This window comes from Mustelus asterias, chromosome 14 (genome assembly GCF_964213995.1).
Source record: "Mustelus asterias chromosome 14, sMusAst1.hap1.1, whole genome shotgun sequence".
NCBI classification, from domain to species: Eukaryota; Metazoa; Chordata; class Chondrichthyes; order Carcharhiniformes; family Triakidae; genus Mustelus; species Mustelus asterias.
The window spans coordinates 100,793,887-100,819,914 of NC_135814.1; the positions used below are offsets into that span (position 1 = coordinate 100,793,887).

The following is a 26,028-nucleotide window of genomic DNA, read 5'->3' on the forward strand; positions in this document are numbered from 1 at the left end:
GGTTAGCACTGCTACCTCACAGCACCAGGGACCCGGGTTCAATTCCAGATTCGGGTCACTGTCTGTGTGTGGAGTTTGCACGTTCTCCCTGTGTCTGTGTGGGTTTCCTCCGGGAGCTCCGGTTTCTTCCCACACTCCAAAAATGTGCCGGCTAGATGGATTGGCCATGCTAAATTGCCCCTTAGTGTCAGGGGGATTTGTAGGGTAGATAAGTGGGGTTGCGGGGATAAGGCCTGGGTGGGATTGTGGCCGATGCTGACTCGATGGGCCCAATGGCCTCCTTCTGCACTGTAGGGATTCTATGATTATAAATACCTGATCTCCCTTCAGCCGTGAGTCTGCTCTGCCATTTAATCAGATCATGGCTGATCTCGACATCCACATCCTTCCTCCAGGAGACCAAAACTGGACACAGTACTCCAGATGTGGTCTCACCAACGCCCTATACAATTGCAGCAACACTTCTCTACTTTTATACTCCAGTCCTTCTGCAATAAATGCCAACATCCCATTTGCCTTTTCTATTGCGTGCTGCACCTCGACTTTCTGTGATTCATTAACAGAGACACCCAGATCCCTCTGCCCAGAGACATTTTGAATCTAGATAATAATTTGCCTTTCTATTTTTATGGCCAAAATGGATAACATCACACTTATCCACATTAAACTCCATCTGCCAGATTTTGGCCCATCCTCCTGACCTATCTATATCCGTCTGTAGAATCTTTATCTCCTCTTCACTGCCTGCTTTCCCACCTATTTTCGTATCATCCGCAAATGTTGCGATGTCACACTCAGCCCTTGCTTGCAGATCATTTATACGGATTGTAAACAGTTGAGGCCCAAGGAGAAGCAGAAGCCACGATGGACCTTACCTGCCAGCATGCTCACAACCGAGAGGAGAATCTTCTCCACACTCTGAACAGGGCTCCAACGCTCCGCGCTGCTCTCGTAGCCCATGGGGTCGTCGCCCGGAGCGTGCAGGATCGAGATGCAGACCCTCCCATCGGGGTAAACTGCAGCGATAAATCAGTTGTCAGACCGGGGCAGGCACGCTGCGCGGACCACGCCGCGTACGTGAACATTTTGTAAAGCGACCCGCTGGACAAGACACACGCACGTGACAGGGGATGGCTCACTAAACACATCCTGCCAACAGGCTGGGGCGCACCGAAACAATCACTTACCGTTTGGGTGAAACATCTCTCCAGTGAAGCGCATTTTGGGTGGACTCAGTGGATAATCATGTGGGAAACTCAGGATTGCGGGAAACACTCCGCCTTCAAAACAGGTGTCTTCAGGACCCCTAGGGAACAGAGCAGGGAGTCAGAACTGTGGCTCATTCATAAACAGGGATCGCACCTCCATCACTCCTCCTGTCCCCACCGACCAGTAAATCTGCTGGAACCTCTATTCCGGCTGCTTAACTTCTAATCAGCCAAAAATCATCAGGAGTTTCTCCTCCAACCAAAGAGAAAACGCTGGAAAATCTCAGCAGGTCTGGCAGCATCTGTAAGGAGAAAAAAGAGCTGACGCTTCAAATCCAGATGACCCTCTGTCAAAGAGGTTGCTCCGTAAGAAGTCTCACAACACCAGGTTAAAGTCCAACAGGTTTATTTGGTAGCAAATACCATAAGCTTTCGGAGCGCTGCCCCTTCGTCAGATGGAGTGAAAATCTGTTCTCCAACAGTGCACAGAGACACAGAAATCAAGTTACAGAATACTAATTAGAATGCAAATCTCTACAGCCAGCCAACCAAGAGGTTGCTGCCATGAGCAGCATGAGGCTACATGAGGCTACAGCCAGCCAACCAAGAAGTTGCTGCCAGACCTGCTGAGATTTTACAGCATTTTCTCTTTTCGACTTTGACAAAGGGTCATCTGGACTCGAAACGTCAGCTCTTTTCTCTCCTTACAGTTGCTGCCAGACCTGCTGAGATTTTCCAGCGTTTTCTCTTTTGGTTTCAGATTCCAGCATCCGCAGTAATTTGCTTTTATTAGTTTCTTCTCATTTCCTTCAAAGACCGAATCATAGAATCATACAGTGCAGGAAAGGCCCTTCAGCCCATCGAGTCAGCACCAACACGCAAGAAACACCTGCCAGAATTTTTTGATTTATTATTGTCACATGTATTAGTATACAGTGAAAAGTATTGTTTCTTGCGCACTATACAGACAAAGCATACCGTTCGTAGAGAAGGAAAGGAGAGAGTGCAGAATGTAATGTTACAGTCATAGCTAGGGTGTAGAGAAAGATCAACTTAGTGCGAGGTAGGTCTATTCAAAACTCTGATGGCAGCAGGGAAGAAGCTGTTCTTGAGTCAGTTGAGAAAGCAACAACAGGCCACTCAGTCCATCAAGCCCCTTCCGACTCGGCCACATGGTCACACCTGTGTGAGGGGCACCGCAGTCCTGTTCTACGCTGTTGGTAATGCCAATCTAGTAGTGCCAATATCTCTGCCACCTTCAAGTCAACCTCGTGACTAATTTGTGATCCAGTTCCCTTCTATAGATGTGAAGGAACTCCAGATTGACAATCTGCGCCTGCTTAGTCACCAGCACATGAGCCAGTGAGCAATGGGCAGAGATATGTTAAAGATACAAACACACCATCGACAGGACTAACTGCAATTTTAGTCATGTTGTAAGTAGGTCACTGCTGTTTATTCAGCTGAGTGCCAGCGGGAAAACCACACCCACAATTGAGCCCTAAAAAAAAAAGGAGCAATTTCACAGACATAAAATCTTAAGAAAAAACAGCAGTTGCAGGAACATGCTGCCAAAGCCAACAAAAACCAGTTGCATTTAGCACCTTTAATGTGGCAAGACATCCCACGGCCAAACAGGTTTGTGGGTTTCTTCCTGTCCCCAGGACAGACATCCCACATTCTCCTTGGGTGGGTTAAACAGGGAGAGTCACCTGGCAGTTCCGTTGGGGAGGGATCATTACAGGATAGTTGTCTTGTCCAAGCCTAGCACACCTTTCCCAGTGTGGGGGTGACTAAACAGACTTCAGGAAGCGTCTACTGTGGCTGTGATCACACAATCTCCGGCTCATGGCTAGCATTCTAGTCGGCGCTGTAATGCTGGCACTGCAATGAAGTACTGAGGAGTGATGCATTGTCAGAGCTGCAGACTTTCGGACGAGGCATTGAACAGAGATCTTGCCTGCCTCTCAGATGCATCTTAAAAGCACCAATGTGGTGGCCTCAGCATTTTGTACAATACAATACAGCTTTTTTACGGTGGCACAGTGGTTAGCGCTGCTGTCTCACAGGGCCAGGGACCAGGGTTTGATTCCTGGCTTGGGACACTGTCTGTGTGGGTTTCCTCCGGCTGCTCCAGTTTTCCCCCATAGTCCAAAGACATGCTGGTTAGGTGGATTGGCCATGCTAAATTCACCCTTAGTGTCAGGGGGACTAGCTAGGGTAAACACATGGGGTTATGGGATAGGGCCTGGGTGGGATTGTGGTTGGTGCAGACTCAATGGGCCGAATGGCCTCCTTCTGCACTGTATGATTCTATACATTAAGTTTAAAGTTTTTAAAAATGTTTTTAAAGTTTTAATGACTTAGATTAAGGGACTGAGTGTAATGCATCCAATTTTTGCTAATGATACAAAGTTAGGTGGAGCAATAATCTGTGGGGAGTTTGTTCAGTGACATAGACAGGTTAATGGACAAAGGAGGTAGCAGATGGAGTGTAATGAGGAAAATCGAAAAATGTTAATTTTAAATGGAGATAAACTTTTAAATGTCAGAGTTGTGAGGGATTTGGGTGTCTCTGTACACAAAACGGAGAAAGTTAACATGTAAGTACAGCAAGCAAATAGGAAGGTCTTTATGGCCTTTATTGCAAGGGGGTTGGAGTACAAGGGTCAGGATGTCTTGCTGCGATTGTATGGTCCTTTGGTGAAATCACAGATGGAGTTTTCATCTCCATGTCCAGGCATCTTACGGCTCAGCAAAGGTTCAGCAGACTGTCTTCCGGAGAGTAAGAGGTTGTCCTATGAGGAGAGAGATGGGGATGTGGTAGGGAGTAGTATAGAACAAGGGAGCCCATACTCTGAGATTTAGAAGAATGAGCCATCATCTCATTGAAACGTATCACATTTTGAGGGGGTAGAGGCTGTTTCCCCTGTCTGCAGAGTTCAGAACTAGGATACAATGTCTCAGGATGAGAAATCTCTTGACCCAGGGTGTTCTGAATCTTTGGAATTCTCTACCCCCTCTGCATCGCTCTCTAAATGAGCAATTCAACCATTGTCGTTCCCCGTCTTCTCCCCGTAACCGCAAACATTTTTCCTTTGCAGACAACAATCCAATTCCCTCTCGAATGCCTCGACTGACCCTGCCTCCACCACACTCTCAGACAGTACATTCTAGAGCGTAACCACTCATCGCATGGAACAGCTTCTCATGTCCTTGTTCCTCCTTTAGCCAATAGAGATTTTCACAGTAACTTCATTGCAGTGTTAATGCAAGCGTACTTGTGATTAATAAATAAATACCTTGACTCTATGCCCTCTCATTCTCAATCCTTCCACCAATGGGAGCAAACTTTCTCCATCTACTCTGAGCTGTTATATATAGTCAGGAAGAGATTACACAGTCCCCCGAATATGCCACGAAGGGTCAGAGGAACCCGTGCGTCCCCACGCCTGCCAAGAGGCTGCTCTCCAACCTGACTGACATCAGCCCTAACGGAATGGCCTACCTACTCTAATTTTCATGTTGTGCTCCCTTGTTCTATACTACTCCCTACCACATCCCCATCCCTCTATCTAACCCAGAAAATCATTTAATCATTTTAAACACCTCAGTTAGATTACCTCTTCGTCTTTAAACATTTGTCATTCTTTCTTTCTGTCTTTCTAATCTGTCTTCACAACTTATTGGCACAGTGGTTAGCACTGCTGCCTCTCAGCGCCAGGGACCCGGGTTCAATTCCCGGCTTGAGTCGCTGTCTGTGCGGAGTCTGCACATTCTCTCCGTGTCTGCGTGGGTTTCCTCCGGGTGCTCCGGTTTCCTCCCACAGTCCGAAAGACGTGCTGGTTAGGGGTGTGTTGGCCGTGCAAAAATTTCCCTCAGTGTAGCTGAACAGGCGCCGAACAGAGTGTGGCAACTAGGGGATTTTCAGTAACTTCATTGCGGTGTTAATATAAGCCTACTTCAATCATGCAAGAATCATACAATCCCTACAGTGCAGAAGGAGGCCTTTCAGCCCATCGAGTCTGCACCGACCACAATCCGACCCAGGCCCTATCCCCGAAACCTCACATATTTACCCCACTAATCCCTCTAACATACACATCCTGGGACACTAAGGGGCAATTCAGCATGGCCAATCAACCACATCTTTGGACTGTGGGAAGAAACAAGAGCACCCGGAAAAAATCCACGCAGACACGGGGAGAATGTGCAAACTCTACAGAGACAGTGACCCAAGCCAGGAATCGAACCCAGGACCCTGGAGCTGAGAGGCAGCAGTGCTAACCACTGTGCCGTCCACTTGTGACACTAATAAATAAACAAACTTTGTCCTCCCTGTAGTATTCTAGTGAACCAGTGCTGCAGCCCCCCCCTAACTGACCAATACATCCTCCCTGGGGTGAGGTGTCCAAAACTGAACACAGGACTCTAACGCAACACAGGGGCTCTGCCCCTCACATATACACACGCACATAAACACTTACTTCAAACATCTCGAGTTACCACCACTGCGGAATAAGGTTTCCATTAAAAGGCAGCTTTGACTTTGAGAAACCTGGCCAGAGCCTTTGAAACCCCTTCCTGTTTAAGAGGCCAAACGCACTCCCTCATTAATTGCATTTGTGTTCCACCCAGTCACTTCAGATAGGGCTCGACTCTCCGCCCACTCCAGCTTACAGGCATCAGAGAGAGCTTAAAAAGCCTTGAAATTAGAGCTTTTGAAGTTAAAAGCACCACTCTCTCGCTGTCAAATAATTGTTTTTGATGATTATTTTTCATGCAATGCAAGTCAATGCGTACAGCTTCTTTAGAACAAAGGTGCCCAGTACCCATGCACAACTAGTGGTCTGGAACTGACCACTGAAGGTGCGCCACATAACTGAGGCTCCAATGACAGCGCTCAACAGCCCTGGCACTGTTCAGAATTGTCACATCAACCAGAGTGTGTGTTAAACAAGGACAAGAAAAGAGCACCGGGTCTATTCATCACCCGGATATCGCACAACTGCAAGCACATAACTGCAGGGGCAAAGGGATCTTGGCGTACAGATACATATATCACTAAAGGCAGTGACACAGCCTAACAAGACCATAAAAATTTTTTAAAACAGCACAGCGGTTAGCACTGCTGCCTCACAGCGTCAGGGACCCGGGTTCGATTCCAGCCTCGGGTCACTGTCTGTGCGGAGTTTGCACATTCTCCCCGTGTTTGCGTGGGTTTTCTCCGGGTCTCCGTTTTCCTCCCACACTCCAAAGATGTGCAGGTTAGGTGCATTGGCCGTGCTAAATTGCCCCTTAGTGTCCAAAGATGTGCGGGTTAGGTGGATTGGCCAAGTAAATGTGTGGGGAAATGGGGATAGGGCGGAGAGAGTCAGGCAGAAGCGATGAGCCGAATGGCCTCTTTCTGCACTGTAGGAATTCGATGGTTGTGTGTCAATTTTATCCCAATAGAAATTAATCCCAAAGTTATATTAAATATATTAAACTTGATTAGACCTCACTTGGAAGTACTGTCAAAAGTTTCATTTTCCATATCATAAAAAGGACATAGAGGCACTGCAGAAGGTGGAAAATACAGATGATAAGATACCAAGAGGTTATATCTATCAGGGAAACCTGAACAGGCCATGGGTATCAGAGATCTTTAATACATGAAATGGTTTGAGAAGGTAGACAAAGAAAATGCTTTAACTTCCAAAACTAGAGATCACAAACAGAAGTAGTCACAAATAAATGCAATAAGGAGCTGCTTTACCCAGAAAGTGGTTAGAATGGAGAACTTGCTACTACAAGTAGTAAATATGCAAAAGGCTCGCCTGCAGTGGGTTGGAGGACAGTGTTCTGTTCTGAGCACCTTACCCTAGGAAGGATATAGTGGCCAGGTAGGGAGCGTAGCACAGATTCGCTAGTAGTAGTTGAGGCGAAAGGCATAGTTGCATTTAAGGGAAAGCTGGATAAATGTACGAGGGAAAAAGGAACAGCAGGTTATGCTGATAAAGGTTGGGTAATGGGAGGAATCTGCTTGTGCATGAACACTAGCATGGACCAGGTGGGTTAAATGGGTTGGTTACGTGCTGCTTGTTAATCAATGGAAGGAATCTTCTCACAGAAGCTAAAAGGCAGTGTAAAGCTTATAAAACCAGCTGGTTCAGCCTCAGCTGGAGTAGTGTGTTCCATTTAGGAAGTTTGTCAAAGCCTTGGGAGAGGGGGCAAAGGAAATTTACTACAGAGACAACGAATGAATGGACACTGCGCAACAATCACCAGGCAGGAGTGTTCCCTTCCAGTCGGGGAACATTTCAGCAGTCACGGGCATTCAGCTTCCGATCTTCATAAGAACATAAGAAATAGGAGCAGGAGTAGGCCATCTAGCCCCTCGAGCCTGCCCCGCCATTCAATAAGATCATGGCTGATCTGAAGTGGATCAGTTCCACTTATCCGCCTGATCCCTATAACCCCTAATTCCCTTACCGATCAGAAATCCATCTATCCATGACTTAAACATATTCAACGAGGTAACCTCCACCACTTCAGTGGGCAGAGAATTCCAGAGATTCACCACCCTCTGAGAGAAGAAGTTCCTCCTCAACTCTGTCCTAAATTGACCCCCCTTTATTTTGAGGCTGTGCCCTCTAGTTCTAGCTTCCTTTCTAAGTGGAAAGAATCTCTCCACCTCTACCCTATCCAGCCCCTTCATTATCTTATAGGTCTCTATGAGATCCCCCCTCAGCCTTCTAAATTCCAGGTAAGCGTTCTCCAAGGCGGCCTTCAAGACACACGACAACACAGAATCGCCGAGCAGAAACTGATAGCCAAGTTCCGCACACATGAGGACGGCCTCAACTGGGATCTTGGGTTCATGTCACACTACGTGAGAACCACACAACCCACCCTGTGAAGCTGAGCTTCTCCGTGCTAGGTAAGTAGCAAGCACCTTGGTGTTGGGGAGTCTGTCCTGCCATTGATGTTACAATTAGATCTCCGATAACATATATGGAATGCTTCTCGTCACTTTACGGGACACCAGTAGATGGCCCAAGTCTTGCACCCATGAAGGAGCGATGCAAGAACCTGGCAGACTTTGATCTTTGCTCTGGGACAGACTCCATGCTCTTTCCCAAGTCTGAGAGAGGCTGCCAAACACTGAGCTTGCTTTCCCCAGGCGATGCTTGATTTTGTCATCCAGCGTTGTGTTATTGGAGAGGATACATCCCAGACAGGCGAATTTCCATATTGAACAGAAGGGCGTGTCGTTCAGAAGGATTGTGGGACCTTGAAGTACGTGGCCAGGGTGGGGTTGAAACAAGATCTCTGTCGGCTTCAGACGTATTGTTAGGTCAAAGTGCTTTGAGGATAGGGCAAAGCGATCAACTAGCAGCTGGATGTGTCCCTTAAGGTTAATATACCAATTGCCTTCCCACGATTCATATACAAGCAGACCCAGATCCCAATGAATACCTACATTTCTCACCTTTCATTCTGCTGTGCTATTTCTCCTTCCAAAGTGGATACCTCCATATTTCTTACACATTGGATGGGCGGGATTTTATGGCCTCGCTCGACCAGAGACCGGAAAATCCCACCCGAGGTCAACGGACTTTCCCATTGTCCGCCCCTCGCCCGCTCCGATTCCCGTGGTGGGCGGGCCGGTAGGATTCCGTCGATGATATTTCATCTCGTACATTCCTACCCGCTCACCTGGTCCAGCTGTGGCAATTGAGAAGTTAAAGCTCGGACGAGATGAAAGGAGGAAGTTTGTAATGTTGCCAACCCGGGGGTGGGGGGATGGGAGAGTAAGAAAATCAGTGGGCTGGCAACCAAGAACGTGTTAAAATCAGCACCTGGATTCCGCCCAGCGATCAGCCCAGCTGAACCTCCGTGTTTGCCAAAGTTGTGGAATGAGGAAAACAGCCCTGGATCAGGCTGGAGAAGGGATAATTACCCTTTCTAATCCACCTTAACCCTATTCTTTTATGTTTATATGTACACAGAGTTATAAACGCGAGCCAGATACATGGGGAATTCCACAAGTTTAATTCACCCTGCGCAATTCGTTGGCTCAACATTTGCCATTTCCCTCCTCTCCCACAAGAAAGGGATGAGGATTTTGTGAAAAGTATTTTAAATGCAGCAAGCAGACATTACCGGAAACCAGCCGTGAAGAAGGGCCAATAATGGGGTTCACTAGGGAAGAGGTCCAGAGATGAGCAATAATAAAAGTGAAGGTTCCTGGCTTACTCGGGGCCCCGTTGATATCAAATGACCTCTCCCAATTGTCAATCCATCCACTGGCACCCCTTCCCATCCCCTTGGGGTGGCACAGTGGTTAGCACTGCTGCTTCACAGCGCCAGGGATGTGGGTTCGATTCCCGGCTTGGGTCACTGTCTGTGTAGAATCTGCACGTTCTCCCCATGTCTGCGTGGGTTTCCTCCGAGTGCTCCGGTTTCCTCCTGTGACATGCTGGTTAGGTGCATTGGCCGTGCTAAATTCTCCCTCAGTGTACCCGAACAGGTGCCCGAGTGTGGCGACTAGGGGATTTTCACAGTAACTTCATTGCAGTGTGAATGCAAGCCTACTTGTGACTAATAAATAAACTACTTTTTTGCAATGAAACTGCTGGGCTGGTCTGACAGGTCACATGTTAATCAACTCCATTTTATGATGAAAAGTCATCGAGCTGAAACATGGGATTCTTGCTCCTCTCAAATGTGACGCCACTGTTTAAAAAAGGAGGTAGACAAAAGGCGGGTAACTATAGGCCGGTTAGCTTAACTTCCGTAGTAGGGAAAATGCTTGAATCTATCATCAAGGCAGAAATAGCGAGACATCTGGATATAAATTGTCCCATTGGTAAGATGCAGCATGGGTTCATGAAGGGAAGGTCATGTTTGACTAATTTGGTGGAATTCTTTGAGAACATTCTTGTGCAGTGGACAATGGGGAACCTGTGGATGTGGTGTATCTGGATTTCCAGAAGGCATTTGACAAGGTGCCGCACCAAAGGCTGCGACATAAGATAAAGGTGCACGGTGTTACGGGTAATGTATTAGCATGGATAGAGGATTGATTAATTAATAGAAAGCAAAGAGTGGGGGTAAATGGGTGTTTTTCTGGTTGGCGATCAGTGACTAGTGGTGTGCCTCAGGGATCAGTGTTTACGATTTACATAGATGATTTGGAGTTGGGGACCAAGTGTAGTGTGTCAGCATTCGCAGATGACACTAAGATGGGTGGAAGAGCAAAGTGTGCAGAGGACGCTGAAAGTCTGCAAAGGGATATAGATGGTCTAAGTGAGTGGGCGAGGGTATGGCAGATGGAGTACACTGTTGGTAAATGTGAGGTCATCCATTTTGGTAGGAATAACAGCAAAATGGACTATTATTTAAATGGTAAAAAATTGCAGCATGCTGCTGTGTAGAGGGACCAGGTGTCCTTGTGCAGGAATCTCAAGGATTTGGTTTGCAGGTGCAGCAGGTAATTAAGAAGGCAAATGGAATTTTGTCCTTCAAGGCTAGAGGGATGGAGTTTAAAAACAGGGAGGTTATGTTGCAGCTGTATAAGGTGCTGGTAAGGCCACACCTGGAGTACTGTGTACAGTTTTGGTCTCCTTACTTGAGAAAGGATATACTGGCACTGGAGGGGATGCAGAGGAGATTCACTAGTTTGATTCCGGAGTTGAGGGGGTTGGCTTATGAGGAGAGATTGAGTAGACTGGGGCTATACTCATTGAAATTCAGAAGAATGAGGGGAGATCTTATCGAAACATATAAGATTATGAAGGGAATAGATGAGGTAGAAGCAGGGAAGTTGTTTCCACTGATGGGTGAAACTAGAACTAGGGGGCATAGCCTCAAAATAAGGGGGAGCAGATTTAGGACTGAGTTGAGGAGGAACTTCTTCACACAAAGGGTTGTGAATCTGTGGAATTCCCTGCCCAGTGAAGCAGTTGAGGCTACCTCATTGAATGTTTTTAAGGCAAGGAATTTTTGAACAGTAAAGGAATTAAGGGTTGTGGTGAGCAGGTGGGTAAGGGGAGCTGAGTCCATGAAAAGATCAGCCATGATCTTATTGAATGGCGCAGCAGGCTCGAGGGGCCAGATGGCCTACTCCTGCTCCTAGTTCTTATGTTATGTTCTCTCTTCACCGATGCTGCTGAACGTTTCCAGCATTTTCTGCTTTATTTTTCCATTTTGTGGACTGGAAATAAATCTTTTTAAAATCCTTTGCTTTTGGGTCAAGTGTTGACTCTGTCTACACTTCCCGCTGCCTCGGAAAAGCAGCCAGCCCAATCAAGGACCCCACACACCCCGAACATTCTCTCTTCCACCTTCTTCCGTCGGGATAAAGGTACAAAGGTCTGAGGTCACGTACCAACCGACTCAAGAACAGCTTCTTCCCTGCTGCCATCAGGCTTTAGATTACCTCGCATTAAGTTGATCTTTCTCTACTCTAGCTATAACTGTAACACTACATTCTGCACTCTCTCCTTTGCTTCTCTATGAATGGTATGCTTTGTCTGTATAGCGCGCAAGAAACAATACTTTTCACTGTATACTAATACATGTGACAATAATAAATCAAATCAAAACTGCAAGAAACACACCATGGAGAGGCCAGAGAATCTCGCCCAACATTTCTCACTCCTCCCTCTGCAGAAAAGCACATTGAAGAGCTGAAACTTCTGGCTTTACCTTGCTCCTGGCCCTACTCATCAGTACTCAAAGAAGGATCTCAGTGAAGTGATTCATCAGGGGTTCACATTCAATTGCTGTGTGCTCAGGGAGCGCTATCAATACTGTCCTCTGGGATTTCTCCAATATCACAAACTTCATTAAGGATGATGTCTATTCCAAGGTCTGAAGTTTTCATTTGGTTGGCGCCTATTTCAGCCAAGCCTCTGTCTTTATCGTTCTTATTCATTGCTGTTTGTACTTCAGCTTTCATGATTGTTGGACCATCCACCTCCTTCTTAATTGCTGGCTTTTCTTCCTGTCTGTTGTGCTCAACTAACTCTTGTACGTATTCAGTCCGACTTGCAAGCACTCGATCTCTTTCGGGGATAACTTCCCCACGAAGGGAAGGTAAAACCATAGCTGCCTTAAAGATCTGCCTCAATACATACAGCAATTTATTTCCAATCAGATATAATATTTGAATTTCTGTACATGTTAGAAGGGAACTTCTTCAAATTATCACTAGCTGTGTCTATGCATCAATGTACTTTCATTAGTACAACATGGGAAAATTACCCAAACAAAAAGCTAGGCATCTACAGTCTGATTGAACTGTTGTGCCTCTCTGAAGGTATTTTTTATTATTGGTTAATTTATAACAAGCAGCCTCACAGTGCCAAGGGCCCAGGTTCAATTCCAACCTTGGATGTGTGTGTGGAGTTTGCATGTTCTCCCCGTGTCTGCGTGGGTTTCCTCCGGGTGCTGCGGTTTCCTCCCACAGTCCGAAAGATGTGCCTGTTAGAGTGCATTGGCTATGCTAAATTCTCCCTCGGTGTACCCGAACCGGCACCCGAGTGTGGCAACTAGGGGATTTTCACAGTAACTTCATTGTAGTGTTAATGTAAGCCTACTGGTGACAGGAATAAATAAACTTTAAACTGTCTGCGTGGAGTTTGCACGTTCTCCCTGTGTCTGCATGGCTTTCCGAGTGCTCCGGTTTCCTCCCACATTCCAAAGATGTGCAGGTTAGGTGGATTGGCCATGCTAAATTGTCCCTTAGTGTCCAAAGATGTGTAGGTTAGGGAGATTGCGGGGTAAATACATGGGGTTACAGGGATAGGGCCTGGGTGGGATGGTCTGTTGGAGAGTCAGTGCAGACTCAATGGGCCAAATGGCCTCCCTCCTGCACTGTAGGGATTCTATGAAGCCTACAAAATAACACCACACCAAGATGGTCAGCCTGGAGACCGGGCAGCGAAATAGGCTAGCACACTTGGCAAGTGCCTGTCATGGTTCAGTGGATAGTGCTCTCACTTTCACATCAGAAGGTTGTGGGTTCAAATCCCACTCCAGAGACTTGAGCACAAAATCCTGGCTGACACAACAGAGCAGTACTGAGCGCTGTACTTTTGGAAATGTAATGTTTTTGGAGGAGACGTTAACCTGACGATCCGTCTATCCTATCAGGTGCGTGTAAAAAATCCCGCGGCATTATTTTGAGGAGCTAGTGAGGTTTTCCTAAGTTCACTGTCCAATTATCTATACCTCTGCCAACAAAAGATTATCTGAAGTCATTATTACATTGCAGTTTATGGAGCCTGTGTGTTAATTGTCTGGTATTTCTTACATTACAACAATAATCACAAAATACTTCATTAGCTGTAAAGCACTTTGCGCTTGAAACAAAGGCCAGCCTACCTTTCTTTTCCTGTGACTTCAGTCTGGCCCTGACTGAAGGAAGACTCTTAAGGGCGGCACAGTGGTTAGCACTGTTGCCTCAACGCCAGGGACCCGGGTTCAATTCTGGCCTCAGGTCACTGTCTGTGTGGAGTTTGCACATTCTCCGTGTCCGGATTTCCTCCGGGTGCTCCAGTTCCCTCCCACACTCCAAAGATGTGCGGGTTAGGTGGATTGGCCATGCTAAATTGCCCATTAGTGTCAGGGGATTAGCAGGGTAAATACTTGGGGTTACGAGATAGGGTCTGGGTGGGATTGTTGTTGGTACAGGCTCGGTGAGCGAATGACCTCCTTCTGCACTGTCGGGATTCTATGAACCTATAAACTTGGGCAACTTCAATCTACTTGCTACAGCGAGGGATTGCACATTTGCCCGAACTCTCCCAGCCTTGCTTTGTGCGTGTCCTCCTGAACTTTCTTCCCTCCCGCATGTTGTTCTGTCTACACAATTTCAAAATCCCGACCACGATGTTCAAAATGACACGGGAGTCTTGATACAGCGGATGTGGAGACACGGATTCCATTAGCAGGAGGGTCAGTATCCAGTAGGGATAGATTTAAGGTACCGGCACACTAACCAGTGGACAGATAGTTTTTACACAGAATGATGATCTGGAATGTGCCACCCGCAGAGGTGATAGAAGCAGTCAATAAATGAGTTTCAAAAGGGAATTGGATATAAAGCAAAATTTGAAGATTAATTGGGAAAGAGCAAAGGGAGTGGGCTTCAATGCATAACTCTTTCAAGAGAGTACACTGGCACAATGGGCCAAATGGCCTCCTTCTCGGCTATACTAACAACGAGTATATTTTGGAAGACATCACTGGGCGCCTCCGAGCTATTTCAGAAACTGACACATGAACAGGCATAAATCCAAGTTATGAAGACATAGCACTGGAACAATGGCTTGTCAGCTCACTAGCCCCTGCACGCTCCTATATACTTCCCTCCATTATTCGATAATCAGAAATCCCCACCCAAACAAAGGCCCGAATCCAAGGGTAATTCTCTTCAGTTACTCAGCCGCTGGAGCTCAGTCTGCTCAGTACAGTCCCACACATTGCCAAATTTTACTCACAAACCACATTTTAAAGTCTGGCTGCTTTCTCATCAGAAATGCCTTTTGTCTTCCAATGTCAAAGCCGCTTCGCTGATTAAATAGCGCGTGGCAGGTTACCTGCCAATTTTGACATCACGCTTTTTACTGTATGGACTTGTTTGTTGAAACTGCTGCTCTGAGTGAGTTAACTTGCTGTGGGTGCGTTCCAAATTTTAAAAACACAAATAGTACACAAAAATTTCTTCCTGTAACTTTTATCCTGCGTTATATAAATTTAACTCAGTGTCCCGCAAGTCATATCAATGCCCATCTCGAACCTATTTCATTCACTGAATCACAGAAATTCAGGGCACAGAACAGGCCATTTGAAGGGGCAGTCACATGTAGTCCCACACATCTGCTTTTCGTCCACTGCCCTGTAAATTTCCTCACCTCATATAAATTATAGAATCCCTACAGTGTAGGAGGAGGCCATTCGGCCCATCGAGTCTGCACTGACCACAATCCCACCCAGGCACTATTCCCGCAAACCCACATATTTACCCTGCTAATCCCCTAACCTGCACATCTTGGGACACTAAGGGGCAACTTAGCATGGCCAATCCACCTATCCCGCACATCTTTGTATAAATCTATATACAAATGAGGTTTCTTAGGCAGTGGATTCAACAGCCAGCAGAAACCAAGAAGCAAACGGAAGGTGATTTGAGATGGTTAGGTAAAGCTGGAAGGGACAAGACAAGGTGGGAATCCCAATGCCACACAGACTTGCTAAACTACGTAGACTAGCTAAAGGTCACAGCCCGGAAACATTAACTATATTTTTCTCCCCACAGATGCCGCCCTGATCCGGTTAGTATTTCCAGCATGGTTTTAATTTCACAGATATTGCCCTGCCAACTTATACAATAACTTGTGCCTTTAACCTAATACCGCACACTACAGTGCTTCAGAGGAGCATTACAAAGGAAGATTTGACACTGAACCACCCAGAGAGATATTAGGGCAGGTGATTAAAAGCTTGGTCGGAAGTAGGTTTTAAGGATCACCTTAAAGAAAGAGAGAAAGATGGGGAGGGAGTTACACAACTTCGGACCTGGGCAGCTGAAGGCATGGCCACAGACGGTGGAGCGATTACATTTGGGGATGCTCATGAGGCCAATATTTGAGGACCGCAGAGATCTGAGGGTTGTGTGGCTGGAGGAGTGAGGCCACAATAGGATTTGAAAACAAGGGCGTGAATTTTAAGGTCCAGGTGTTGCTTAACTGGGACGCAACATAGGTCAACAAGCACAGGGGTGATGGGTGAGGAGAACTTGGTGAAGGTAAGGACATGGGCAGAGACCTCAAGTTTACAGAAGGTGGAAAACAGCCAGGACTGCAATGGAGTAACCAAGTCCAGAGTTAACTAAGGCATGGATGAGGGTTTCAGCAGCAAGCGAGTTGAGACAGGTAGAGTCAGGTCACGTTACAATGGGGCGGCACGGTGGCACAATGGTTAGCACTGCTGCCTCACAGCGCCAAGGACCCGGGTTCAATTCCCGGCTTGGGTCACTGTCTGTGTGCAGTTTGCACGTTCTCCCCGTGTCTGCATGGGTTTCCTTCGGGTGCTCCGGTTTCCTCCCACAGTCCAAAGATGTGCGGGTTAGTTGGATTGGCCATGCTGAATTGCCCCTTAGTGTCAGGGGGACTAGCTAGGGTAAATGCATGCGATTATGGAGACAGGACCTGGGTGGGATTATGGTCGGTGCAGACTCGATGGGCCAAATGGCCTCCTTCTGCACTGTAGGGGATTCTATGAAACTCGCTTTTCTGAAACAGTCTCAATTTAAAGATTAATCCTCTGAATTAGAGATTTTTATTCATTCTTTAAACTCTAGGGAGGCGAGTATTCTGGGTTAGCAGAGGCTAAGCGATGGGAAGCATTTATCCTTGGTTTGTGTGGGTTGAAATCAGGAAGGTGCTCATCCCAGGTTCGTGATCCATCATGCCTCAGACATACACTGCATGTGAAACTGGCTTGTTATGGTTTGTGTTACTATCTCTGAGTAGACCATTCTGTCACACACAATCGAAATAACAATATGTCAATTTGTCCATCAGCTGTTCACATTCTGAGTATTACAAAGCAAACAAATTGTTCAGCAGACAACTAATTTTATGTGGTTGCTAATATGGCAAGATTGCAACATTCCCCAGATTATGCTAATTGTCCTCTCTCTGACCACAGACACAACATTACATCAGGTTTTGCTCCTCTGCTGATAGATGCCCAACAAGAATAATTTGCTACATGTGGCTGTGATCCCAGCATATATCGAAGGGGATCATTAGAGGTCTTTTATTGCTCACTAGCTTGTTGCCCTGACACTGCGGCACGGTGGCACAGTGGTTAGCACTTCTGCCTCTCAGGGTCAGGGACCCGGGTTCGATTCCCGGCTTGGGTCACTGCCTGTGCGGACTCTGCACGTTCTCCCCGTGTCTGCGTGAGTTTCCTCCGGGTGCTCCCACAGTACGAAAGACGTGCTGGTTAGATGCATTGGCCGTGCTAAATTCTCCTTCAGTGTCCCCGAACAGACGTTGGGGGATTTTCACAGTAACTTCATTGCAGTGTTAATGTAAGCCTACTTGTGGCACTAATAAATAAATTTTAAACTTTATAAACTTTCCGTCTTACATGATTAAAGCCTCCCATTCGAAGAAGTTCTCCTCATTGACGGGACCTGTGAACGGCAGAAAACAGAATAGTTTGGACACAAACCTCTAATTCGCTGAAACGCCATCACTGCCCAGCTACAAGGGGGCGGATAAATTAATTTGGAAGCTCATTCTGAAACAATTGATTCCCCTGTATAGCGATCGGGAGACATGCCATTATACAAGAGGATTAGCCTTTAAACAGACATCGCATGAACAGAGCCACTGACAAGGTTCTTCTTACCTGGCAAGCACTTCTAATAATGCTTAATTGACATCAAATTAACCTGACATTATTTGCAAAAATAAGTGATCGTGATTACCTCCCTCTATTAAAAACCTTCTCGTCAACCTTTACCCAATTACACACTCACTTCATTCCTTTGAGTATCCCATCGAAGATTAATAGGGATCTAATCGAGCGCTTAGGATAATTAAAAGATTTAATAGTGTAGACAGACGGAAGCTTTTCCCTCTGGTGGGAAGATTTACAAAGATTATACCAGAATTGTGGGATTATAAATGTCAGGACAAGGTGGGATAACTTTAACATTAGAGCCACGTAGCTCAGGGGGTGATGTCAGGAAGCACTTGTTCGCACAAAGACTCATGGAAATCTGGAACACCCCCCCCCACCAAAAAACTGTTGAGGTTAAAAGTCGGCTGAAAAATTTTAAGCAGAGACTGACGTGACTTTAGTACAGTAGAGGTATTGAGGGTCACGGAACTGAGGCAGGTAAATGGGGACGAAACACAGATCAGCCATGATCTAACTAAAGGAACTCGAGGAACTGAAAGGCCACTCTTGATTCTATGTTTCATCAGAGATGCCGCGATAGCATCAAAAGGTGGTGGCGCAGTTTGTGAAGGGGCTGGTGGCCATACTTAATAATCAGACTCAGTGAAAGGATTCAAAAGGTTCAGTTTAGCAGAAAAATCATACCCGCTGTTAGCCGCAAGGAAGGATTCAAGGACGTAAGACTTAGCTGTCAGTTCTCAGGCAGAAAACCTCACAGAGGCCGACCCTGACAGACTATAAAACAATGAGTGCATGTCCAGACAACTAAATGGCCTACAGATAACGTAGGGAGGCACCCCAGAATATAGCTTTATTTATCTATCAAAGACTCCTAATCTGAGAGAATTCATTAAATCCGACATCTGGACATGATATCTACAGACACAAGCTGGGATGTTCAGAACAACTTGCAGCCAGTGAACGATTATTCAAGCCTTTACACAGATTGGATATTGTAATTAAGTGTACGTGCATGAATTGTAATTAGTTTTTAACATTTGCATCAGATGCACAATGTAACCCTAATCAATAGTTGTGAATAGATATGGATAACTCCTGTGCAAAGGCATCTTTCCGATTGCTAATCGCAATATTAATTACTTGTAATCAAATCTGGAAGTATATCTGTTTATGTAAACCTGTATTCGGGGCTCGCACACTAGCTGGTGTACCAGGGCTCTTGCTATAGCGAGTAATAAACAGTTGATTTTAAACTCCCAAACTTGGTCTGGCTACTTGAAGGAAACAAAGTCTGTAACAAGCTAAAAGGCTGAACATCAACAGCCACCCCTCCACCCAGTGTGACAGGCTTATCTGGGCAGTTCCTATCATAAGTGGGGACATATAAATATAAAAATAAGAACTGAATGTGTATCTCTGGCACTGAGACCCAATTATCCTCAGCCTTTTAACCTACTTTAGCTGAAGACTACGCTTAACTCTGACTCCTCAGAGACACAAGAAGCATCAGGTTACAGATGGCGATTAGCAGCAAGTAAATCGTTGTTTGTTTTGGGATTATCCAAGTAGATTCAGGCTCTTTCTCACGCGCTCTGAGTGAAGGAAAAATGTTTTGATGCACCATGGCAAGTTCTGCATACTAACTGATGGACCTCCCTTTACCTAAAAGAACGGCACAGTACTTACAGCACAGAAACAAGCTATTCCATCCAACTGGTCCATACCAATGTCTATAAGAACATCAGAACTAGGAGCAGGAGTAGGCCATCTGGCCCTTCGAGCTTGCTCCGTCATTCAATAAGATCATGGTTGATCTTTTTGTGGACTCAGCTCCATTTACCCGCCTGCTCACCATAACCCTTAATTCCTTCACTGTTCAAAAATCTATCTATCCTTGCGTTAAAAACATTCAATGAGGCAGCTTCAACTGCTTCACTGGGCAGGGAATTCCACAGATTCACAACCCTTTGGGTGAAGAAGTTCCTCCTCAACTCAGTCCTAAATCTGCTCCCCCATAATTTGAGGCCATGTCCCCTAGTTCTAGTCTTGCCTGCCAGTGGAAACAACCTCCCTGCTTCTATCTTATCTATTCCCTTCATAATCTTATATGCCTCTCTAAGATCTCCCCTCATTCTTCTGCATTCCGATGAATATAGTCCCAGTCTACTCAGTCTTTCCTCATAAGCCAACCCTCTCAACTCCGGAATCAACCTAGTGAATCTCCTCTGCACCCCCTCCAGTGCCAGTATATCCTTTCTCAAGTAAGGAGACCAAAACTATACACAGTACTCCAGGTGTGGCCTCACCAGCACCTTATACAGCTGCAACATTACCTCCCTCCCTTTATGCTCCACACAAGTCTCCGCCCAGTCCTCTTCATCTCACCCCATCTCCTTTCTCCCTCATGTTTATCCAGCTTTCCCTTAAATGGATTCATTCACCTCGACTAGGCACTCCTCATTCCAACCACCCTTTGGGTAAACAAGTTTCTCCTGAACTCTATATTGGCTTTATTAGTGACCATCTTATATTTCTGACCTCTATCTCAGATACGGCGGCACGGTAGCACAGTGGTTAGCACTGCTGCTTCACAGCTCCAGGGTCCCGGGTTCGATTCCCGGCTCGGGTCACTGTCTGTGTGGAGTTTGCACATTCTCCTCGTGTCTGCGTGGGTTTCCTCCGGGTGCTCCGGTTTCCTCCCACAGTCCAAAGATGTGCTGGTTAGGTTGATTGGCCAGGTTAAAATAATTGCCCCTTAGAGTCCTGAGATGTGTAGGTTAGAGGGATTAGCAAGTAAATATGTGGGGGTAGGGCCTGGGTGGGATTGTGGTCGGTGCAGACTCGATGGGCCGAATGGCCTCCTTCCGCACTGTAGGATTTCTATGATTCTATGATTTCTATGATCCTACAAGTGGAAATGTTTTCTCTGCATCTATCCTATCAAATTCCTTAATAATTTGAAAAACTTTTATCTGGTCACTCCTCAGAAGCTTTCCTTTTTCTAGAGAAAAAGAGACCCAACCTGTTCAGTCTTTTCTGACATTTATACTCTCTCAGTTCTGACATAAGCTTCGTAAATCTTTCAGAATGTTCACCAGTGCCTTCACATCCTTTTATTAATGTGATGATCAGAATGATCCACCGTGTCCCAAGTGTGGTTTATGGCTGGCAAGGTGGCAGAGTGGTTAGCGGTGTTGCCTCACAGCGCCAGGGACCCGGGTTCGATTCCGGCCTTGGGTGACTGTCTGTATGGAGTTTGCACATTCTCCCCGTGTCTTTGTGGGTTTTCTCCGGGTGCTCCAGCTTCCTCCCACAGTCCAAGGATGTGCGAGTTAGGTGGATTGGCCATGCTAAATTCCCCTTAGTGTCCCAAGATATGTAGAATAGATGGAATAACCATGTGTGGGGTTACGGGGATAGGGCCTGTGTAAGACAGATGTCGGAGCGAGTCAGTGCAGACTCAATGGGCTGAATGGCCTCCTTATACACTGTAGGGATTCTATGATTAACCAAGTGTCTATAAATACTGGCAAAAAGTAAAGTAAAAGGGCAAGGCTTTTCACGTTAAAAACATACCCAAAGACATAAGAAATAAATTTACATTTAAGTTTGGGACACCAAAGGGCAGCATGGACAAGTTGGGCCAAAGGGCCTGTTTCCGTGCTGTAAACCTCTATGACTCTATGGTAAGCTTGTCATGTAATATGCAAGATTCTATTCACAGAGAAATCTTTAACAAGAGACCAGTGACTTTAAGATTTCATGCCACTGAATCTTTGGAAGCACCTGGTTCAATACAATACGCTCAGAGTGTGTCATACATACTCAAAGATATGCCTGGCATACATATTTTGTGTTAGTATCTACAATACAACTAACTGTCTGCAGACAGGTGGAGGATGGGGGATTATTGGAAGTTAAACAATGTGGCATTGCTTACCTGCAACAATCCCTTCTGGAGGATTCAGTGTCAATTCTGCAAATGGACAAAACAAAGGTGGATTTACACAGAGAATCTCTGAGCCCCCTACCCTGGAACCTTCAAACAATATTACGATTCATGCTTCAAACACAAAACGTGACGAGTAAAGAGAGAGAATGGATGCATTGTTTGACACACAAGGCTAGCAAGCAGGTTCCCATGGTACGGTGTAGTCAGCTACATGTTTCTAATACATTACCTGCTCTTCGCAATGTCCATTAACACCAGCCGCGCAAACACGCAAGGTTGAGGTTGTGTTTTTTTAAACCAGTGTGATTTTTGATCTCTAAAGTTCTATAAAATTTCGGGGAAAGGGAGGAATTTCACTGACGCCTCCATTAAGTTAGGAAAAGGGTCTTGTATTTACGTAGCATTGCATCACTTCAAATCCTTTACGCACATGCAAATTATTCTTGAACGGCTGTGTAACTCACAATTCCGTTTCCATCCTGTGTCAACAACCTTTGTATGGTTTGCTTCAGTTAAAAGACTTCATTTTAAGATATTTGTGCCTATATAACTAACTATGCTAAGCTTTAAAGCTAACTTAGCCACATTTTAAAGTTCAGCTGGGAATGCTGGGATGAGCTTGGAAAATTGACGGACATTCTTTGAAAGTAATCCTGCAAGATAAACAGGCTTTCTCTCAAGCCCAAACAGAAGCTTTCACAGCTGCCAATTGTTTATGAAAGTTAGGGACACAGTTTGTACCAGCAATTTCAATAACACAGATTACGAATAACATATATTGTGCATTTCAGTGTGTGTTTTTGATTTGTGTTCAGTCTTGTTTTCGAGTTCTGTGTGAGTATTCAAGATTGGCACAGGGCTGGCAGTGAAGAAGCCAGTTTCTCCAAGTTAACTTTTCTCTTTTTCGTTTCTGTAGTTTTAATTTTAGGTTTTATTCAATACAGAAATAATTTTTAATAATTGTACCAAGTGCTGCCTATGTCTATTCTAAGGAATGAATGAACCCTACAGACCTCCAATCTCCAGTAGCAAGTTTATTGAGGATATTGACTGAAGGACAAATGGGTGCCCAACACTGGGGGAACCCCTTGCTATATTACAATAGTGCCTTCGCTACTAAAGTACGTCATTGGCTGCAAAGTACTTCGAGAAAGTCTGAGATGGTGAAAGGGGTGGTACTGTGGCAAGCACTGCTGCCTCATGGTGCCAGGGACCCAGTTCGATTCCCAGCTTGTGTAGCTGTGTGTGTAGAATCTGCACATTCTCCCCGTGTCTGCGTGGGTTTCCTTCAGGTGATCCGGTTTCCTCCCATAGTCTGAAAGACGTGCTGGTTAGGTCCATTGGCCGTGCTAAATTCTCAAAGAACAAAGAACAGTACAGCACAGGAACAGGCCCTTCGGCCCACCAAGTCTGTGCCCACACAGATGCCTCTCTAATCTAATATTTTCTTGCCTCTATATGCTCCATGTCACTCTATTCGCTGCCTATTCATGGATCTATCCAGATGCCTCTTGAACATTGTTATAGAATCTGCTCCCACCACCTCTTCCGGCAGCGCGTTCCAGGCATTCACCACCCTCTGTGTGAAAAACCTGCCCCTCACATCTCTTTTAAATTTTCCCCCTCTCACTCTCAACCTATGCCCTCGAGTAATTGACCCTTTGACCCTGGGAAAAAGACTGACTATCCACTCTATCCAAGCCTGTCAGAATCTTGTAAACCTCTATCAGGTCCCCCCTCACCCTCCGACGCTCCAATGAAGACAATCCAAGTTTGTTCAACCTTTCTTCATAGTCCATATCCTCCAAACTAGGCAACATCCTGGTAAATCTTCTCTGCACCCTTTCCAATGCATCAACATCGTTCCAGTGGTGTGGCAACCAGAATGGTACACATTACTCCCTCAGTGTACCCAAACAGGTGCCAGCATGTGGCGATGAGGGGATTTTCGCAGTAACTTCATTGCTGAAGAAGGAGTGCAGTGAAGGTTCACCAGGCTGATTCCTGGGATGGCAGGTCTGTCATATGAGGAGAGACAAGTTGGTTAGGATTGTATTCACTTGAGTTTAGAAGAGTGAGAGGGATCTCATAGAAACTTATAAAATTCTAACAGGGTTAGACAGGGTAGATTCAGAAAGAATGTTCCCGATGGTGGGGGGAGTTCAGAACTAGGGGTCATAGTTTGAGGATAAGGGGTAAACCTTTGAGAACTGAGGTGAGGAGAAATTTCTTCACCCAGAGGGTGGGGAATGTGTGGAATTCACTTTCACAGAATGTATTTGAGGCCAAATCATTGTCTGATTTCAAGACGAAATTGTGACACTAATAAATAAATTTTAAACTTAAATGCTCATTCTTTCTTGCTACTTTAAATCATCTCAGCAGTACCCACCTAATCTCAGGGAAGAGGCAGATAGAATGCCAGCTTCACGTCACTTAGGAAGGATGGCACCATCTGTGGTAATATGCTGCAGAGTTAGCCTAGTTTATGTACTGGGAAAAAGGAAGACTGCAGTTTCATCTGTGAGCTTGCACAGAATTTACTGGGTTTCCCCTTCCCCTATATAGAGTGGACTTCACTCGAACCAATTCTATCGTACTCTCCGGATGCTAGGGATGAAGGACTTCAGTTAAGTGGTGAGACTAGAGAAGCTAGAATTGTTGTCCTTACAGCTGAATTAATAGAGGTGTCTGTACTTATGGCAGAATTTAGTGATAAAGAAACTTAGATACTTTAAAAGGAAAATATATTGTGGCACAGTGGTTAGCACTGCTGCCTCACAGTGCCAGGGACCTGGGTTTGATTCCTGGCTTGCATCACTGTCTGTGTGGACTTTGCACATTCTCCCCGTGTCTGCGTGGGTTTCCTCCGGGTGCTCTGGTTTCCTCCCACAGTCCGAAAGACGTGCAGGTTAGGTGCATTGGCCATGCTAAATTCTCCCTCAGTGTACCCAAACAGGCGCCAGAGTGTGACGACTAGGGGATTTTCACAGTAACTTCATTGCAGTGTTAATATAAGCCTACTTGTAACTAATAAATAAACGGCGGAATTTAGTGAATAAGAAAATTACAATACTTTAAAAGGAAGCAAATAAATAGTGAGTTTTAAGGGGCGTCTGGACAAATACACGAATAGGATGGGAATAGAGGGAAACGGTCCTCGGAAGGGTAGGGGTTTTTAGTTCAGATGGGCAGCATGGTCGGTGCAGGCTTGGAGGGCCAAAGGGCCTGTTCCTGTGCTGCAATTTTCTTTGTTGTTCTTTGATGTGGGACAAATGGGAAAGAGCAGGGGAGTGGGACATTGGATAACGCAGAGTCACCACAGACACGATCCAGTGTGCTGTAAGATTCGACATCGCAAATTGGTTCTATTCCAAAAGAAAGCTCAGTTTATCTGGTGGAAAGATAGCCAGGCTGATTAAATGTTAGAATACGGCGATAGACAAGTCGTTATAAAACTAAACTCAGGAGCGAGATGTGTGACGGGCAGACTGGGCAAGGATTGAAACGCTAGAACAGCTGTACACTTTTAATTAAGGAGCAGAACTCCAAATGGTGCAATGAAGGCTTGTCATTCTGAGACTGGAGGGTAGGTGTTCTGATGAGACAGAGGGCAGGAAGCTTAATCCTGTATCAGGCCCACGAAGGATCTGACCCGACAAAAAACAGGAGGACAAAAAAAGTAATGCGCTCTTAAATACTTTTGATAGGTACAAATGTTTAACCCCCTTCTCCCTTTCAGAAAAGCTTTTTGTTTTTAAACAATAGGCAGGTTATACGAAATGGAATTAAATAAGAAGTTTAAGTCGATAAGGAGTCCTTCAGGGGGGAGAATAGAGTGATCTGGAAATGGCAGCCATGGTATATTCATTTTCACCTGTCTTCAGAAACAAAGACTACGATCAACTCCAGATCGGTTAAACTTGCCTCAGGAATCTACAGCATATGTGGAGGGAGGTGTGTGGAAGGAGGTATTAAAACGTCTGTGCAGCACTCAGACACGCGAGAACACTTCAGGGTATGGATGAGGGTAGGATCAGCAGCGCTATTAATGCCTCCAGAATTGAAGCAGCAACAGAAGGAAGCAGAATATTCAGCTCCACGAATGAGTGAATCAAGGGACAGTGGAGAAAGTGCGCAAGAGCATATTAGGACAATCATAGAATCCCTATAGTACAGAAGGAGGCCATTCGGCCCATCAAGCCTGCACCAACCACAATCCCACCCACGCCCTATTCCCGCAACCCCACACATTTACCCTGCTAATCCCCCTGACACTAGGGTTAATTTAGCATGGTCAATCCACCCAACCCACATATCTTAGGAACGTGGGAGGAAACTGGAGCACCCGGAGGAAACCCACGCAGACACGGGGAGAACGTGCAGACTCCACACAGACAGTCACTCGAGGCTGGGAATTGAACCCGGATCCCTGGC

General features: G+C 45.8%; 1 protein-coding gene across 1 annotated transcript in view; it reads right to left on the reverse strand.

The window, feature by feature from the left end:
- ube2g2 (ubiquitin-conjugating enzyme E2G 2 (UBC7 homolog, yeast)) overlaps window positions 1-26,028 on the reverse strand; it is a 52,250-nt gene that overhangs the window by 6,411 nt on the left and 19,811 nt on the right. The window contains exons 2-5 of the mRNA XM_078228981.1: window positions 21,580-21,615; window positions 17,361-17,406; window positions 1,188-1,306; window positions 876-1,016 (exon numbers count right to left, since the gene is read on the reverse strand). Of these exons, the coding sequence (XP_078085107.1) occupies window positions 876-1,016; window positions 1,188-1,306; window positions 17,361-17,406; window positions 21,580-21,615 (342 nt within the window). The remainder of the gene's footprint in view (window positions 1-875; window positions 1,017-1,187; window positions 1,307-17,360; window positions 17,407-21,579; window positions 21,616-26,028) is intronic.